Source organism: Podarcis raffonei, chromosome 9 (assembly GCF_027172205.1).
Source record: "Podarcis raffonei isolate rPodRaf1 chromosome 9, rPodRaf1.pri, whole genome shotgun sequence".
Classification (NCBI taxonomy): domain Eukaryota; kingdom Metazoa; phylum Chordata; class Lepidosauria; order Squamata; family Lacertidae; genus Podarcis; species Podarcis raffonei.
The window spans coordinates 36518731-36537646 of record NC_070610.1 but is presented as its reverse complement, the minus strand read 5'-3'; the positions used below and the strand labels follow the sequence as shown (position 1 = coordinate 36537646).

Genomic DNA, 18916 nt, shown 5'->3' with positions numbered 1-18916 from the left:
AATGTAACCGTGGCTGTTCACATTTATTTGTGATCCTCAGAGGTACTCAATGGTGAAGGAAATCTTTCATGAGACTGGCTAGAGAGATTTTGCTCTTTGACAACTTTATTTTGTGCAGTTCAAGAATCTGAGGCAAAGCATTTCTAGCCAAATGTAAGAAAGAAAGCAAAGCGGGAAAATGCAAAATTGCTTTCCATACAGTTCTATTAGTCTAACCTTAAATTATTTGCTTAAGGGAATAAAAGGAATAAAATAAGCAAGATGCAATATAGCAGGAGGTGAAAAACATCTTGATGCATATTAGCCTTTTATTGTCCTGTGTCAGTTTTCCTTTGACTTCTAGCAAATCTTCTTGCTTGAATGCCTTCTGTGGAAAACATCTTGATTCACTATGAAATCTAGCTGAAGATGCGGCATGGGTCCAAAGAAGAATAAATTGATTTAATTCTCCATAATAAGGATGTGCAGTTTACTAACAGATCACAAGAAGAGGCAGCAAACACTTCAAAATTGTTTGCATTGCTTGCAGGTGGTTGGAGCCAATTGCTCTTAGATCCTCATTGTTATTCAGATGGATGCACAGAAAAGAAATAGCAAGGATAATTATATTTCTGAAAAGAATGGCTTTAACGTATCTGATATATATTTTTTAAGAAAAAATGATAAGAATAAACACTGCCGTAAAGTGACTGCTCCTCTGTCTTACATTAAAAGCAGGCTCTTTTACAAGAATCTATGATTTCAAAGCCATTATTGTGTGTTTGTGTGTGTGTGTAGTGCAAATACAAAACAGGTTTTTGAAACCAAGTCATTTCCTTACAGAGTTAGAGTGACAATTTTGAAATTGCTTATGTATGCAGACATAAAAGTGCACTTAGTAGCTGTAATTACAGCTTTTACAACAGTCTAATTAAAGAGCACATCCATCATATATATTGTCTTCTTTGCTAGGAACATTATCAATCAGCTTAGAGGGAAGGAGAAGACAGCATATTTCCTTTTCAACTCTGCCTGAGCTTCTAAGTTAGACATGTGCTAGTTCGAGAGGAGGAAGGAATCCCCTATGTACTGTAATATGACTTCCTGTTTTTCAGTTCTCTGCTAGCAGGCTCCCCTCCCCTTCATTCTTCATTATACATATGATGGGACAATGGGAGAGAATGGAAACCTGTCGCCCTCCAGATTGCTGAGCTACAATTGCTGAGCTACAATTCCCATCACCTACCACCATGCTAGTTGGGATTGATGGCAGGTGGGCTCTAGGTACACCTGGAAGACAACAAACTTCCTGTCTCTGGGCTAGCTAGCCAAGGAAAATACTCTCAGTATTTAGCAGCACCTGATCTTTCCAGTCTCCCCACTACCATTTCTCTCCCATTTACAGAAACCTCATACCGACGTCCTAGGTTCAGGGGGAATCAATGAATGGAGGAGTAGGATTGGATCATAGTTCCTAGCCTGGCCTCCAGCTTCCACATGATGACAGGAAAGTCGAGACTAGGTGCAAAAAATCTGTAAATAACTTGTACTGATTCTTCCCAGATTTAGAATGTCTGCACAGGGCTGTTGCCATTCATCTGTCTCAAGAGACAAGGGAGCGTGCCTCCAGAGGTGAAGTCAAACCGCTGCGTTATGTGCTGGTGACCTACCCAGGGCCCAAGACTGGGCAGTGTGTATGGGGGTCCTAGGCTGCCCAGATGACAAGAACCTCCCTTCCCCTTTGGCCTTGCTGATGTGGTCCAAAGGAAAGCAGAGCAATACATTTGACTGCAGCCTAGCTGCAGGGGTCATTTCCCAGGGAGTGGCTACTATCATATGCAGCTTATAGGAGCCACAGGTGAGAGCTGAATGCTGGGTGAGGACCAAAGGTGAGCAAACTGCTCCAGAAGGAGCATGACACATCCCCCATCAGAGGTACTGCCCTTCACCTAACACCCCATTCATCCTTACAGGGGTAAAGGTAAAGGGACCCTGACCATTAGTCGCGGACGAATCTGGAGTTGCGGAGCTCATCTCGCATTATTGGCCGAGGGAACCGGTGTACAGCTTCCGGGTCATGTGGCCAGCATGACTAAGCCGCTTCTGGCGAACCAGAGCAGCGCACGGAAATGCCGTTTACCTTCCCGCCGGAGCAGTACCTATTTATCTACTTGCACTTGACGTGCTTTCAAACTGCTAGGTTAGCAGGAGCAGGGACCAAGCAACGGGAGCTCACCCCGTCGTGGGGATTCGAACCGCTGACCTTCTGATCAGAAAGCCCTAGGCTGTGTGGTTTAACCCACAGTGCCACCCGTGTCCCAACAGTGGTACCGACACACAATTACACCAGACTAGACCATAGTTTCGTTTCGTTCCATTCCAGATTATTGCACATGTAGTCACCCTGGCCAACTTGCCTTCCTAATGAAAATGGACAGAGACTACCCCTGCTGAAATTTCAGTATTTATGACTTATCTAAACATATTTTAACTTCATAATAAATAAGTAAATGCTCAGTATAATCAATGTGCAATCAAGTAATTATTCAGAACATTTTCTTTATCACAGTTCAATAATGAATTATAATCAATTCTCTGTTTCTCCAAAGAATTATAACTAGCTGATCTCACTCAATTCAAAATGCATCTGTACATCACTTTTCTTCATAAACTACTTGACATGTGCCTCTGTCAGCATGGCATGATGGAGTGTCATAGCTCATGCTGGCTGGGGCAGAAAGCAAGGAAAAAACTGGTGTAGCCCAATGCCCATTAAGTGATGGCAGTAGAGCTGACACAGGATCTTATCCCTCCTTGCTCCAGCAATAAACCTCATTCTGGGGCTTCTGCAGGCTACCACTTATGGGAATCCCACCAGTGGTACTTATGCTCACCTGCACTTTGGGCAGATGGCACCATATGCTTCCTGCCAGAACAGTGATGCTAGTGAGATTCTGTGGGTGGAGGTCAGTGGAACTGTTTTGAGCTGAGTGGAGAGAGACCTCCACCCCATCCAACCTCCTCCCCACCACCAGTGCTGCGGATAAGAGGTTTAGATTGCACCATTAGTAGTAGTAGTAGGAGGAGGAGGAGGAGGAGGAGGAGGAGGAGGAGTTATTCATTTTAAAAAAAACTTTCAGAATATAAATTCTCTTGTTGGAATGTGTGGACACATTTCAGTGAAGCTTCCTGCCTGGCTTGGAGACATTGAAGTATGATTTTGTCTGGTGAACTGTTACCCTGTTGCTTCTTCTGAGGCTCTCAGCAGCCTGTAATACTGTGATTATCCTCCTGAGCTACCTGGCAGGGCTGTTGTGGACTCTGCACACCAGTATTCCCATCTCTACTCTATGGGAACTGGTAACCAGCAGGGACTAATGATAAGGTGCTTGCTTTCTCACAGCAGTAAAGTTCTATGCAAGATATTTACACAAGTGTCGTAAGTGTGAAATTAGTTTTTTGGGCAGTATAAGAAAGACACCATTGCATCCCTCCATTTCTCCAGATTCAAAAAAGGCAGTGGAATCCTTGAGGAGGTATCTGGTGTTGGTGTCAGGCTGTATGAGGGCTAATATAATAATACATTAAGTCAGAGAAGATTATGGTATAGTTGGCTTTGATGGGAGGCCATCCTCCTAATGCAGCAAGTTTGAACTTTGGAGGGTATTTCTGGATTCCTGCTTTTTTCTTGATGGTTGTGGATAGCTGAAACTAAGCAGCTTGCTTTCCCCCAGCTTTGCTGTTGCTTCTTTTTCCTGAGAAATATATCTGAGAAATATATCTCTTCTGGAGCCAATATTTTATTTTGGGTGGAAATATCCCACTAATTCCAACAGGGTAAGCATCTGAAGATCAGAACGTGGTCCACAAATCCTACCAAACAGAGGCTGAAAAAAAGAAAGAAAGCTACAATAAAAGCTACTTGGTTGGATATTAAACTGCATTTACCTGTATGAAATACTTAAAAGGATTCCTGTGCCCTGCAATGGGGGGGGGGGAAAGTACTCTTACCTATGTAAACTCATTTTAATATGTTTATATTCTAACTGTGCACTGGCTTATATTAAAACAGAACTCTGTGGATAACAATGGGCAAAGACTCACTTCCTGCTCTTTTGAATGGGAGATGAATCACCAACTCCTTCTCCATCTTTAAGCTGAGAGCAGTGTGCAAGGTGAAAGCTGGAGGAAAAGGTTGTTTCAACACCAGAGAAGAACTGTCATTCTCCTCTCTTTTGGAGTTAAATTCTCCTTGTTCTAGCATCTCAAGTTGGGATCACAAGGGGCAAAAAGGATGCCACTACTCATGCGTACTCATTAATCATCATTACACATTAGAGAATAGGAAATGTTTAACAGTCGTCCCCCCCATTCATCTTCACAGCAACCCTATGAGGCCAGTCATTGTCTGTTTGAGATGTCAAACCTCCTAGGGTACTTACCATGGATACAGAGAGAAAAATAAAGGACCAAATCAAAGTACAGGACACATGGATTTACAGGAGGGCGGGAATGTGGGTTTCTTTCCAGTTTTCGCTCAAAATCAGGGGAAGTTGGCAGTCAAACAAATATAGGAGTGGATTGAATAATGCTTTCCTCCTAGTCTGGCATACAACATGGAGTACAGCATGACTGCACCTGTTCCCCTTGCCCACATTACTGCTACCATGTAAACTTATTTAGCTTTGGCTGAATTGCATGCAAGAAAAGCAGCTGATTTGTTGGAGCAAATAAGTCTCTTTAGCACTTTTAGTAACTGATGTATCTTAATATTTACTGCAATGCAAGGTTCCAGGCTGCTGTCTGTGCAAATATGCACATAAAGTGCCCTTAGAATTGGACAAAATTGCTAGATAATCAGGGCCTCAGGATGCTCCTGAAGAGCCTTTTTGGAGTCTTCCATTTCACACAATGAATTTTCAATCAATAAAAATCACATTTTAAAAACTTCCAATTTTGTCCACTGCCATCTTTACGGTGACTTTCTCTTACTTCTCTTGGCAGTATATGGGTCAATACAGCCAAGGAAAGAACCAATGAATACATTCTGTAAAAATAAATAAATGCTGATGTGCTGAAAGTTGATTTCTGAGTGAAAAATGTCAGTTTAGATATTCTGTAAGTTTTAGAGACTGAGAATTGCTGGGTCCTCAATGACTTCAGAAACTGAGCATTCAGAAGTCAAAATGGATTTATTTATTTTTTGTCTTCCACAACCACTAGAATCACTGTACCCCACGGGAAATACATTTTGTGAAGAAGTAAATGATATGTTTCCATCACTGTGACCTCCAGAAGGTACCCAGCAGGGAAGAGCAAAGGGTGATGTTTGATTGGATTGACATTTTCAGTCTACTGAACTGCATATTGTCCTTGACCCATCAAACAAAAACTAGGAAGTATCTATATTCTACCCATGCAACCCACAAAATGGGTGAAATTTTTATCTTGAAATGTGATCTTTTTTATAGCATGAGAAGTCGATGTTTTGACACTAAATAGCTGGTGTAAATGAGTCTGGCCAAAGCAGAAAGTCTGTTCTGGGCTGTGGAAGAACACAAAGAATGCTGAATTCATGGGCAGGAGGTGTGCATTCCAATTTCTGTCCTGGCAAAGGTTGTCATTCCTCGATGTTCAGCTCCCCAAAGCCAAACACAGCTGATTCACATATCTGGCTGTCAAATCAACCAGATGCCCACTGCAATCATATGCATGTGCTCAACAAGGCTCCCCCCCCCCCAAGTACAAGGATGAACAACCTTTTTTCTGTGGAGGAACACATTCCCTCGGGACCAATCTGTTGGGGGCTGCATGCCAACTGTGGGAGGTGCTGTAGCCAAAAGTAGATACAGCCATTGTAGTCCATACATTGGTGACCTTGAGATTAGATAGTTGCAATGCACTCTATGTGGGGTTGCCCTTGGGCCTGGTCTGGAAGCACCAGCTGGTGCAGAATGCAGAGGCTAAAATGCTGATGGGAACAGATGACTAACAGCTTGTGATACCTCTAAACATCTTGCACTGGCTGCCTGTATCCTACTAGGCCAGGTTCAAGGCTCTTGTATTAATTTACAAAGCCCTGAACAACTTGAGTCCAGGATACATTTTGTTTTTTGTTGTTTAGTCGCCTTAGTCGTGTTCGACTCTCCGTGACCCCATGAACCAGAGCATGCCTTGGAAACTCTCACTTTCTTCTCAAAGCTTCTCCTTTTTATATCCATGGAGTTTTCTTGGCAAAATACTGGAGTGGTTTGCCAGTTCCTTCTCCAGGTGGATCACATTTAGTCTAAACTCTCAGCTATGACCTGTCTGTCTTGGGTGGCCTTGCATGGCATAGCTCATAGCTTCCTGGAGTTCTTCAAGCCCCTTCGCCACGACAAGGCAGTGATCCATGAAGAGGCCAGGATACGTTAAGGACCACTTAAAACCTTATATACTAATTCAATCACTGAAATCATCATAGCAGTTTGCTATGTTACAGAGGCCCAACTAGCCTCAACCAGAAAGTGGGCATCTAGAGTCACTTCTCTCATGCTGTAGAACACTCTTTCAGCAGAGATTCAGTAGGCATCCTTTGCTTTTGACCTTCAGGGATCTCTTTTTAATGCTGACAGTCCTGTGCAGCTTAATTTTTTTGTTGAGTGGCCAGTCATTTGCTTTTACGGGGTCTATGTTGCTCTACACCATGCTGAGATTGTGGGGGAGGGCGGTATATAAATACTTTTATAAATAAATTATAATAAATCTTGACACTTCCCTCACTTTCTGCTGCATCATGTCTCCCTTGCTTCCTCTCTAGCCAGTAAACTGCTAGAGGATGGAAAGAATTTTTGCTGGAGGTCTGAACTGACTGTAAATGTTTTTTTTGGAAATCAGTTGAATGACAGCATTACATTAGGCCAAGGACAACATGGGGACAATCCCAGCCCTCTAAATGCATCAGTAATCTGCACTGTGTCATTGCAATTCTAAATATTATTTCCTTTAAATGCATGACAATTCACCATAGCCATTATTTATTTGTTACAATGGCTTTTCCATTTTTTAAAATTTAGAAATGTCCAAAGTAGCTTACTGAAAAAGAAAGAAGAAAACCATAACATTTTTTAAACAAACCAAAAAACACTTTTTTATTTATTAATTACATTTATGCCGCAACCTTCCTCCTAAAAGATTGATTTCAGATGCTCGCTGCAGACACATGCCTCCAAATACATTTTTCTGAGATGCAAAAGATGTGAATCAATGAACTGTCATTCCATTTTCTTACATTTTTAAAACAAAATTTCCCTTGACTTGTAGAAAGGTTTGATGCACATTCTCAAGATATTGTTAGTAATTTCAGATTTCACTAAAGAAAGCAAGGAGGAAAAACACCATGTTCTCGAACACAATTTTTCAATGAATGTAATTTAATGCACATTTTGAGCCACTTGATACGGATTTCTAAATGGTCTTACTGGGGGGGAAATTACAGGTGTGAGCCTTTTTTAAAAGTAAGAAATCTTCTTAATGGGAGTAAGTGCTGTGTTTTGAGTGTTAACAGATGCACTTAGAGTTAAGAATTAAAGCATAAAGAGAACTTGTTCATAACGGCACAAAATGAAGACTAGATTTTGATACATAAGTGGAAGATCACAATCATTTTGATTAATGGGAACTGTGAGCTTTTTAAAAGACTGCAATATCTTTTCAGTTGCCATCTCTAAGTTACATGTCCCCCACCCTTTTTATAAACTGAGATGGACCTGCTTAGGCCATTCCAACAAAGTGGCAAGCAGGAAGGACTTGTACTTCTTCACAATTCCATGACTTCATGCAACCTTTTTTGTTGTATACAATTCAAGATTGTTCAAGGGGGTTCCTGACCTTCTGGAATGGCATGGGGAATGGTAGGGAAGAGGAAGGAAAGGGAACATATCCTTTTGCAAGTTTCATTTTAATTGGGGTCCTGATTATGGCCCCAGCCTTAATTATTAGCCAATGTTCAGAGGCAGGGTAGAATGAACCACTCGACTCTGAGTCTGCTATGCTAATGCAGCAGCTGAAAAGCAAACTCAAGTTCCTGATGCTGAAGGGGGCTGGGCTGAGCTGTCAATGATCTGCTGGATTCCAAGCTAGTCTTACTGCCAAACACGTGACACTACTGATCGCCCTACCTGACAGTCTGCTATGGCCACCATAAGTGGCAGAGCTGTGGATGCGGCAGTGGCCCTGCTCTTCTTCAGGTAAATGGTAAAGGTAGAGGACCTCTGGATGGTTAAGTTTGGTCAAAGGCGACAATGGGGTTGTGATGCTCATCTCCCTTTCAGGCTGGGGAGGCAGCGTTTGTCCACAGACAGCTTTCCGGGTCATGTGGCCAGCATGACTAAACAGCTTCTGGTGCAATGGAACACCGTGTCGGAAGTCAGAGCGCACGGAAATGCCATTTACCTTCCTGTTACAGCAGTACCTATTTATCTACTTGCACTGGTATGCTTTCAAACTGCTAGGTTGGCAGAAGCTGGGACAGAGCAATGGGAGCTCACCCCATCGTGGGGATTTGAACCGCTGACCTTCTGATCAGCAAGTCCAAGAGGCTGAGTGGTTGAGACCACAGCGCCATTGCTGTTCTTCAAAGCCCAATCAGCCCTGGGGAAATGGTTTTTAAGATTGTGCCCTGAAGGAACAAAGAAACTCACTGGCTACAATACTATCAACTAACATGAAGAGTTTGGAAGTAAAGGCAAATATGGAAGCAAAGTAAGTCTAGGCCAGAAGATTGGGCTATCAGACAAGGTCGTGAACTACGGCTAAACCAGGACTAGGCATGAAAGGCATGTAATAAAAATGTTTTGTCACCCAAAGCATTTAATGTGTAAAATGAGCTGTCAAAGGCAGCAGCACAAAATGAACTGACAAACACAGTCGGAAAGGCGTTGTTAGAAGGAAAACCTGTTAAAGACGACAAAAGCCAGATTAATAGGGCATTGAGTATGGAGAGGCTGCATGACCTTCTTCCAGGGGGTTGGAGCGGGGAGTTATGTTGTTATAGCCAGACAGCACAGACGTAGGCTTTCTCAAAATTTGCTTAATGTTTAAACGGATGCCGGTTTCTATTTCACGTAGTTCATTCCCGTCATCCCACTATTCTAGCAAATGGCAAAAGACCTTCTAAAAATATGCAACTTAATAGGTCCCCGGAGAAAGAAAATGAGCATAGCAGATAGAGAAGACAGAAGGTTAGCTTTGCAGGGATGGGTAGGATGGGAGGGGGGAGATATAAGAAGAAATATAGTGAAATGAAAGTAGGACAAAATCTCAGTCTTCCAATTTAGAGTATATTTTCAAAGAAGAATCAAAGTGACATACTCTAGCTAGGTCCATGTTCATTCATGTTGTCTGCTTTTATTTTGGGCACGGGGAGAGATAACTTGCTAAAGTTTAGCAAGCAATCCTCTTATTTGTCATCTCCAATGGAGTCTGTTTATTCCCGAGTATTTTTCAATTTGGATGCTTTAAATGAAGTGGGCCAAATTTATTTCTGGTACAAACATTTTGCTGTGAGTCATTTGCGTGTTCAATAACGCAGCATTAAAGGCACCATTCTGAGGGAAAGTTTGAAAACCACATAGATTTATGACTCAGCAGCACCTGAATCTCTGGTTCTATACAGTGAGGAATTTGGGGGTAATAAGTCGATCCTTGGGTTATTACTGTTACTAACCAATCATAACACCAATGCCTTATGCAGATTAAAAATGAGACAGCAATATAGTAAACACTGTTAACTAGAAAGCAGGTGTGTTCTGTATGCAAACACATGAACCACGAGAATATGAAACACTAAAAACATTTGGCAAGTCCATTAACTCTCCCCTCATTCCAAAAGAAAATCTAATCTAGGCAGTTAGGCAGCTGCTAAGCAGGTAGGTCCACAGTATGGCTGGATAGGAGGCAGAAGTTTCCTCCCCCTTCCAGTAATCACTACATAGTAAGACTTAAAAAGCAAGGCTAGCCAGAGGAAAAATCAACAGTGTCCTGCGGTGTCATATTAAAAAAGCACACAAGCCACCAACTTTTCTGGCACCTACAGTAGATCCCCTATGATGATAGGTCTTGTCATATTGGCGAATGAAATATTTTATAATAAAATTGGGGGGCGTGTAATACTAAGTTCCAAGTTGGCCATCAGCAACCAAGCCCTACCTAAGAGAGCCTTTGGCTAGAGGGTTACTGTGGGATTGTTTATGCAGTCCTTCCAGGACTGATCAAAGAGAACCTGCAGAGGTCATCCCTTGCTATTGCCTGAAGATTTGTGGTGCAAGGGGAAATAAAGAGCCCCCTACAGTGTTTCCTGCCAAAATAAAGAAAACCTCACTTTTCACCTTGATTATATCTGGCTCTGTCCATTATGTTTTGGAGTGAAGAGTGAAGAGTGTTTCAAGTGAAGAGATGAAGTAGAGGACAGGTTCAATAGCAGCAGGTTGTCATATAGGTCAGAAAGGCAACCCCTTTGCTTCCATGTAGTGGATGTACCTTAAACCAGAAGTTCTGTCCTCTACCCCCAAGTCATCCTACTCTTAACAGATAGGCAGTTGAAGCAAGAGTAAATGCTCTCTTGTTAGGAAAGAAACAATATCTTTCATGAAAGATCAAAGAGAATGAGGAAAGAAACAAAAAGAGTCCATTTTTTTAAAGAGTAGAAGCTGCCTTCAAATTGGGTTGGGGAGGGGCAGCCAAATTTTGAGCTCTTGAGGAAGTGACTCACACAGCAGACAACCAAGGGGAGATGGGAGCACGGTTAATTCTAACATTTGCAGATTCCTCTTCATGAACATGGTTTTCCATACACATCGAGTGCCTTTTCCTGGAGTCAGCCAGGATGAACTGATGAAAGCCAAGTTCAGAGCTGCACATGCAACACACACACACACACACACACACACACACACACACAGCCCCCTGAGTCAGAAGACAACAATAAAACTGCCCACTTTCTGTTGTTTTTTTCCAAGTGCCAAGATCCCTCACAGATGCCAGTGAAGGAGGTGGGAAGATAGGAGTGGGACTCCTATTTGAAGCAAGAGAATCTGAAGAGAAAGCAATAAAAGAATGAGACCCTGGGTGGCAGGGAGAGAACCTAAAGTCTGGGAATTAGAGCTGCTCTGGTGTCCTTGGGTTTGCAAGAGGGTCTGTCTGATAATGTTGCAGGACAGAGGTGCCTGGAGCAGTGGCAGATACACTGGGAAAAGGATATCCACCCTCCATCTTCACAGCAGCATACTCCAGGCTTGCAGAGAAACTGTGACAGAAGTTCATCCTTTGCTGGCCGATGTACCCGAGTGCCTGTTGGCCATAACAGGGCCCAGCAGCCTTCCCAAAGAAGCCTCCATCCTCTCCTTCCCCCACAACCGGACACAGACCCTGGGGGCTGCCGTAGATCTGGCTGTGATCGCTGCTATAGTTCTGGTTGTTGACGCCGACGGGATTGCTGGCGTAGTTCTCGTGGGCATTGGCCAATGACTGGATATTCCTAGCATCGTTGATGGCGTATCCTTGGTGATAGCTGGGGTTTATGTCCAGGTAACCGTTCTGAGGTTGGCATATTCCTCTTCTCATCCACACAGCTTCCTTCTGGGTTCGTTTAAACTTCATCCGCTGATTCTGAAACCAGGTTTTTATTTGTTTGTATGTGAGTCCCAAGGCAGAGGCCAGTTCTCGGATCTGTTGAGGACTGAGATATTTCTGCATCTGGAATCTGTGGTGCAAGACCTGCAGCTGCCTTTGAGAGAAAGCCGTGCGGTTCTTGCTCTTCTTGCCTCCTCTACTTTCCTCCTTGCACCGCTGGGGAGTAGAAGTCAGGTCTGGGGAGGGGGGCGGCTTGTTGGGGCTGGGTGCAGAATCTGGTGTATAATAAGTGAATATCCCAGAGCTGGAAGACCTTGGGGAGAGATCTGGGTTATTGCTGGGGCCCTTCCCTTCCGGGCCGTTAACAGCCTCGGGGGCAGGGAACCCCCCGGAGCAGCTCCCCGGCTCCATCTCCTCCTTCACCGAGGGCCAGTAGTAACCGTCGTAGCCCATGTCAGCGGGGGCCACCACCCCTGTAGGGTAGACCCGGTAAGAGGCATTGAGGGCCAGTGGGATGCTCATGGATGGAGGAGCCGGCGGGACCCTTCGGAAGCGTGGCTGGATCACCCATTATTACTGTTAGTCTAGGATGTGTAGGGTTTTCTATCAAATGATCAGTGCATCCTTGCACAGAAAGCCATCACTCAGACCAACGTTAGCACCAGAATGTGGAATTTGTAATGGAACATTCCCATTGCTTCTCATTCCCATTGTTTCTCAAGGTGTGACCAGTTTTGTGTTCCTATTTTTCTAAATGTTAGATGGTCCTCCAACCATTGGATATGTTACATTCAACCATTTGGAAGAACAGGCAAACAGAGGCGGATTTAGGAGTGTGTGTTGCACTGGGCACAGAGCCTCAGGGATACTGCAGGGGATGCCACAACTATGATTTAGAATGAGGCACGAAACATAGGAGGTGCTGAATTTTAGCGTCACACAGGGTGCTGCTGAAATTTGAGACCCCGAGGTCTGCCACTGTAGGCAAATAACTAGCTGGCTATTGGCTTGATATTTCCTTAGACCAAAGACTCAATATCAAAAATCTGGAGGAAAGTCAGGTGGGATGTAATGTCTCTTAATTACGCACTTATTAATAATGAAATGCAAACTATTTCTCTTTAATTTTTGCTGCTTTTATGTGAAAAGCAGATTGAGAAATGGGAATGGCCCCCTCCCCCCACTAAGACAAATAATCTCGAGAATGAATTTTTTGGGGGTGGGAGAGTATATGCATCGAAAAGAGGTATATAAAATTATGCATGATGCAGAGAAATAATTCCCCTCTCCCTCTTTCATAACATAAGAACTAGGGGAAACCCAATGAAGCTGACTGTTCAGATTCAAAACAGACGACAACAACAACAACAACAGAGTACGTCTTCATGCACTGTGCAGCTAATCTATAGAATTTGTTCTCAGCTGAGACAGTGATGGCAACAAACTTGGATGGCTTTAAAAGAGAATTAGATAAATTAATGGCAGACAAGACCTTCTGTGGTTACTAACCCTGATTGATACATTCTGCCTCCATTGTCTGAGGCAGTATGCTTCTGAATATCACTTGCTGGGAACAGCAGGAGGAGAGAGAGCTCTTATATTCTGGTCCTACTTATGTGGTTGACCACAGTGAGGATGCTGAATTAGATGGTCTCTGGCTTGATCCAGCAGGCACTTTTTATGTTCATATGTTATGTTTTAAAAATGGAAAAAAGAAAAACACACACCAGTATTTTAGAAATAGGGGAATATATTGGGAGGGATAGGCAAGAGAGAGAGAGAGAGTTTTATTATTAAATCACTGAAACTATTCCTATTTAACTGAGCTCAAACCTGACCTGTAATGTGCACCTCCGATACAAGCTGTATTTTTACATGGCACCAGGATTCTGAGGAGAACATTGTTGCCATTTTGCACTCCTGGCCTGAGGTTTTTCAATACCTAGAAACAGAGGGAGGAGAAAAATATGTAATGCACCAGAGCAAACATTTGAGATTCCATGGTCAAAGGGAAGGTGTCAGCAGAGAAACCAGCTTTTTTTGCAACCCCTGCAAATCACTTGGCACCGCTTGAAAAATCTCTGCAGGGCTTGTTCCTTCTCAACACATACATTTATGCCATACACACACGCATTGTGCATTAGGAAACCTATCATTGCAGCCTCTACAATTGACTTAATTGGGCTTCTCTGTTTTAGACAAAGCAAATGCATTTCTCATTCGGCACCAGGGTATTTTTGTTCCCTCCTCCCCAGTACCAACAAGGTTTTCCCAGCCTATTAATGTACAATTTGCTTAGAGGCAGAGGCAGCCTCCTGGTGCATCAGTACCACGAATAACTACTCATTATATCCGATCTACTTGTATTCCTGTTGTCTTGTTCAGAGACCTTTTAACCCAGGCATCCTGGAGGCAGGCAGCTCTGAGAATTGACTTAAGATATCTTAGAGTTTGGATTTCAAGACCCACAGTCTGCTTCTGTTAACTCAGCGGCTTCAATGTGACCCACAACCAAGATAGCTTGGGCTTTCAAATGCCACCTTTTAGGCACAGATTTATGAAAGCGGATTAAAAAATTTTCAGTGGAAGTAGACAGAAAGGCAGGTAGCACTTGTTGCTTATGATATGTAATCGAAGTGCATGTCTGTCCGGTAAATAACTTGACTCAAACATTTACATAATTGCCTAGAGGCTAATGCATTCCTCCTTGCTGAACTGAGACAGCATTTGGTCTTACATATCCGTCCTCTTGCAAATTGCCTCCATTAAAAAAGGCATGGTGGCATTTGATTCTCCCCAACCTTTGGACCATCTAACCACATGGGTTGTTGTTTGCTTGACCCTAGGACTGGACCTGACTTTGGATGCTGCCTCTGACTTCAGCCAGACCCTGGTTGGCTGGCCTCTCACTCCTCTGAATCCTGCACGCTGTTGCTCAGCAACAAGAGTACAACAAGGGCCCCCTTCAATTTGGAGCAAGCCCTGATATCAAGTCATGTTACTTCCTGCAGCAGGGGTGTGGAACCCTTTTCAGCCTGAGGATTACATTCCCTTCTAGACAGTCTTCCAGGGTCCACATGCTTATGGTGGGAGGAGCAAGAAACAAAGGTAGGTGGAGCAAAGAATGCCATTTTTTCTTTGTGCTGTGGGCTTGTTTCTACAGACACTCAGGCATCTCTCCTCCATCTAGGCAAGCAAGCAAGATTATCAGAATTCAAGGACACAAAAAAACAATCCCAAGGGCTAGTAAGAGAAGCATGGAGGACCACATCTGGCCTCGATTCCCATCCCTGGGTTTCAATGTAAGCACTAGCACTCTAATAATTAGGTGATATTCCCTTTATTATTATTATTATTATTACATTTATTTTCCACCTTTCCTCCAAGGGGCTTAAGGTGACAGTTCTCTCCCTCCTCAATTTATCCTCACAACCTTGTCAAGTAGGTTAGGCCCAAGGTTACATGGTGAGCTTTTATGGCTTAGTGGGATTTGAACTCTGGTCTCCAGGGTCCTATTTCAACACTCTAACCACTACACCACACCTGCTTTCACATAAGTAAAACATGAAGGGGCTCCTGTATTCGTTCCCTGCTGAAGGTGGAATATACAGCAAGCCAAGGTATGGAAAATAAAATAGGACTAACTTGCAGGCTTGGCTAGCCCCCATTGAAGACAGTTATATATTTTGAAGGCAGTCAAAAGTGACTTCATAAATCCTCATTAAGATAGCTAAGAAAACTTGCTAAATGAAGCAGAAAGATGAGTACAGATTTGGTCTTCTAAATAGCAACTGAATTGCCAATATGCCACAGGAGCAGATTATATGTAAATATTAGGAACTGTCAGCAAATTAAAGATGTCTGGCCCTTAAACAACCAATCAATTAGCTAATTGATTAAATTTAAATAAATGTACATATTGCAACACTTTAGTGAAGGTAACCTTTTGAGGTTCCCAAAGGAATGGTTCAGCCTCTTTTTAACACCAGAACTTACAAATATAATAAACAAAAACAACCACTAATTGTAGGAAGAAAGAAAAATTGCTTACACGTTACACTGAACACAGGTACAAGCTGTTTCTACACATGTACAGGTGTTTGTGTGTACTCCTATGGATTTGTGTACACACAAATATAGGATTGTATATTCATTTAGTGTAATGTGTGGACACCTCTAGAGTCACATTCTTATAAGCCCCAGTAAGTAGTTCCAATATTTATAAGAGATTAAAACCTTAGCAAAAATAAAGTAATACATGTGCAGCCATGATGAATACATAGCTGTCAACCGTCCCTTATTTGGCGGGAAATTCCCTTATCCCAGTGCCGTTTCCCGCTGCTGTCCTGGTTTGATGATATCCCATAAATTTCCTGGGTTTCAAAGGAAGCAGATCCTCTCCCTCCCTCCCTGCTGGCCAGGGAGGAGGGAGGCTGCAACTGTCTTGCTTGGCTGCGTTGCTCACCCAATAAGGAGCCTAAGAACGACCAGGGGGTGGAGGTTGCATGCCGATCAAATCGGCCGCCATTGCTCAGTGCTTCCCAGCGGAGAGGTGACGGTGGTTTTCCTTGCTGCATCCCCTTTGCTGGGTTGCTACACTGTGGGAACCACCGCTTGAGGCTTCATTTGGCTCCTGGCTGGGCTTTCTGCCTTTGGCTTGGAGGGGCTCAGAAGTTGAACATACCTGTGCTCGGAATCGGATGGATATGTCATTGACAGCCCACTTACCCTTGCTGGGGGAAAGGTCTGTCTGGAGCGGGGGCACATGGTGGTGGAAAAAGGAAATCCCTCATTTTGGCTGCTGATCCCTTATTTTCGAGGCTGCTGGTCCCTTATTTTCAAATCTGTAAGTTGACAGCTATGTGAATATGTACAATTGAGACCCAAGACACAGCCTTCTCTGTGGTGGTACTCTGGCTATGGAACTGCCTTCAAAGAGAAGCAGTGCTCCTCTTTACCTCCATTCAGGAACCATACTAATACTTTTGCTTTAATTCAGTGCTTTTTTCCCCTGGGGGGACACCGGGGTAAGCATGCCCCTAAACATTTTGTGAATCTAAGTTTGGCCACATTGAGGGGCAGTATTTCAATATGAGTAGGAAAATGAGAGTACCACTAGACATTTCTTTTTGTGGGGGGAGCACTGCTTTAATTTATCCAGGCATTTGACCTGTGGTTTTATAATGTTTTTACCCTGCTGGTTTAAAGTGCAATACATTATGATGCTGTTTTAAAAGGTTTACCGTATTTTTCCCTCTATAACACGCAGATTTTTTCTCCTAAAAAGGAAGGGGAAATGTCTGTGCGTGTTATTGAGCGAATGTGTGGTCCCTGGAGCCGAAAAATCAGGCAAAAATCAAATCGCGCTTCACGGAGAAGGGAAACCTGAAAAGAGGAAGTGGCTGCTTTCCTGCATTCTGCCTCAGGGTCTTACTGCCCACCTTCCTCTGTTTCCTTGCTGTGTTTGCTGAAACGGAACAAAGAGCAGGGAAAGCCCCTCCCCTCCAGGCAAGCAGAGAGGAAAGCAGACTGTGTTCCTTCTATTTCCTCTCTGTGCTCCGGTGCTGCTGGGGGAGAGGGAGAGAGAGAGGGGGGGGGGGAGAGAGAGAGAGAGTGAGAGAGAGAGAGAGAGAGAGAGAGAGAGAAATGGCTGGGGTGGGGGGAAACGTTTGCCTTTCTTTTCTCCCTCCCGTTAAATCCCTCTCCTGCATTCTTAGCCAGCTGCTTCTCTGCACACCACCTCATGTCCCTTCTTTGTTTTTCCTTCGCTCCCCATTTAAAATGTGGTTACAAAGCATAGATCCACATGGATCCTCAGGATCTTTGCATTGGGTCACCCCAAATTCACCATCAGATCACATAGCATGTCCATGGCTACAGCCTGCACCAAAAAAATCACGCACCCACTGTTGCCTGGGGCTGCAATGGTGCAAAAATGTGGTTACAAAGCATGGATCCACAGGGATTCTCAGGATCTTTGCATTCGGTCACCCCAAATTCACGATCAGATCACATAGCATGTCCATGGCTACAGCCTGCACCAGAAAAATCACGCACCCACTGTTGCCTGGGGCTGCAATGGTGCAAAAACGTGGTTACAAAGCATGGATCCACAGGAATTCTCAGGATTTTTGCATTGGGTCACCCCAAATTCACCATCAGATCACATAGCATGTCCATGGCTACAGCCTGCACCAGAAAAATCACGCACCCACTGTTGCCTGGGGCTGCAATGGTGCAAAAACGTGGTTACAAAGCATGGATCCACAGGAATTCTCAGGATTTTTGCATTGGGTCACCCCAAATTCACCATCAGATCACATGTCTGTGGCCACAGCATGAAGCACAAAAATGATACATCCACTGTTTCATTCAGAATGTTTTTTCCCTTGTTTTCCTCCTCTAAAAACGATGTGCGTGTTATGGTCAGGTGCGTGTTATAGAGCGAAAAATACGGTATATGTCATTTTATTACTGTGCGATGACCTGGGCTCTCTTTGACAGGAACAATGAATTACACATTTGAGTTAATAACTACTAACTAACTAAATGATCTCAACTCTATGTCATGTAGATTTGCTGATATCTCTGTCGTTGGACGCTTTATTCATATGCACTAGCTGCCTATTAACCACCAAGCCAGTTTTCTCCTACGTACACATAAAACCCTAAATAGTACTGGACCAGGATACCCGAAAGTCTAGTAAGCCTAGTAAGATCTTCAAAATATGCCATTCAAAATATGCAATTAGGCAAGTCTCCGGGACCGGATGGGCTGACTTCCAGATATTACAGATCTTTGAAAGAGTGGTTATTACAACCTTTGAAGGAAGTCTGTAATGAAATTTTGGAAGGGAAAAGAGCACCAGAATCGTGGAAAGAGGCGTATATTGCACTTATACCGAAAACGGAAACTGAAAAGACACAACTTAAGAACTACCGTCCCATATCCTTATTAAATGTGGATTACAAAATTTTTGCTGATATTTTGGCTAAGAGACTGAAAAAAGTATTGATTGAGGAGATTCATAAGGACCAAGCGGGCTTTCTACCGGGAAGACATCTATCTGATAACTTGAGGAACATAATTGACATTTTGGAAAAGCTAGAAGTGAATATAAACACTAAAGCAGTTCTGATATTTGTGGATGCGGAGAAAGCTTTTGACAATATCGCTTGGAGTTTTATGAAAAAGAACCTACAGGGTATGGGGGTAGGCCAAGGCTTTGAGAATGGTATAGGTGCAATATACAAAATGCTAAATTAATTGTAAATAACGTGGTTACGGAACAATTTAAGATAGAAAAAGGGACACGACAAGGGTGCC

At 43.4% G+C, this 18916-nt stretch overlaps 1 protein-coding gene across 1 annotated transcript; it reads right to left on the bottom strand.

The window, feature by feature from the left end:
- Positions 1-10962: 10962 nt before the first annotated feature.
- LOC128421048 (homeobox protein NANOG-like) lies at positions 10963-12111 on the bottom strand. Its single transcript, XM_053403279.1, has one exon. The coding sequence runs from the start codon at positions 12109-12111 to the stop codon at positions 11116-11118; it is 996 nt and encodes a 331-aa protein (XP_053259254.1). The 3' UTR covers positions 10963-11115.
- Between the last annotated feature and the right edge of the window lie 6805 nt (positions 12112-18916).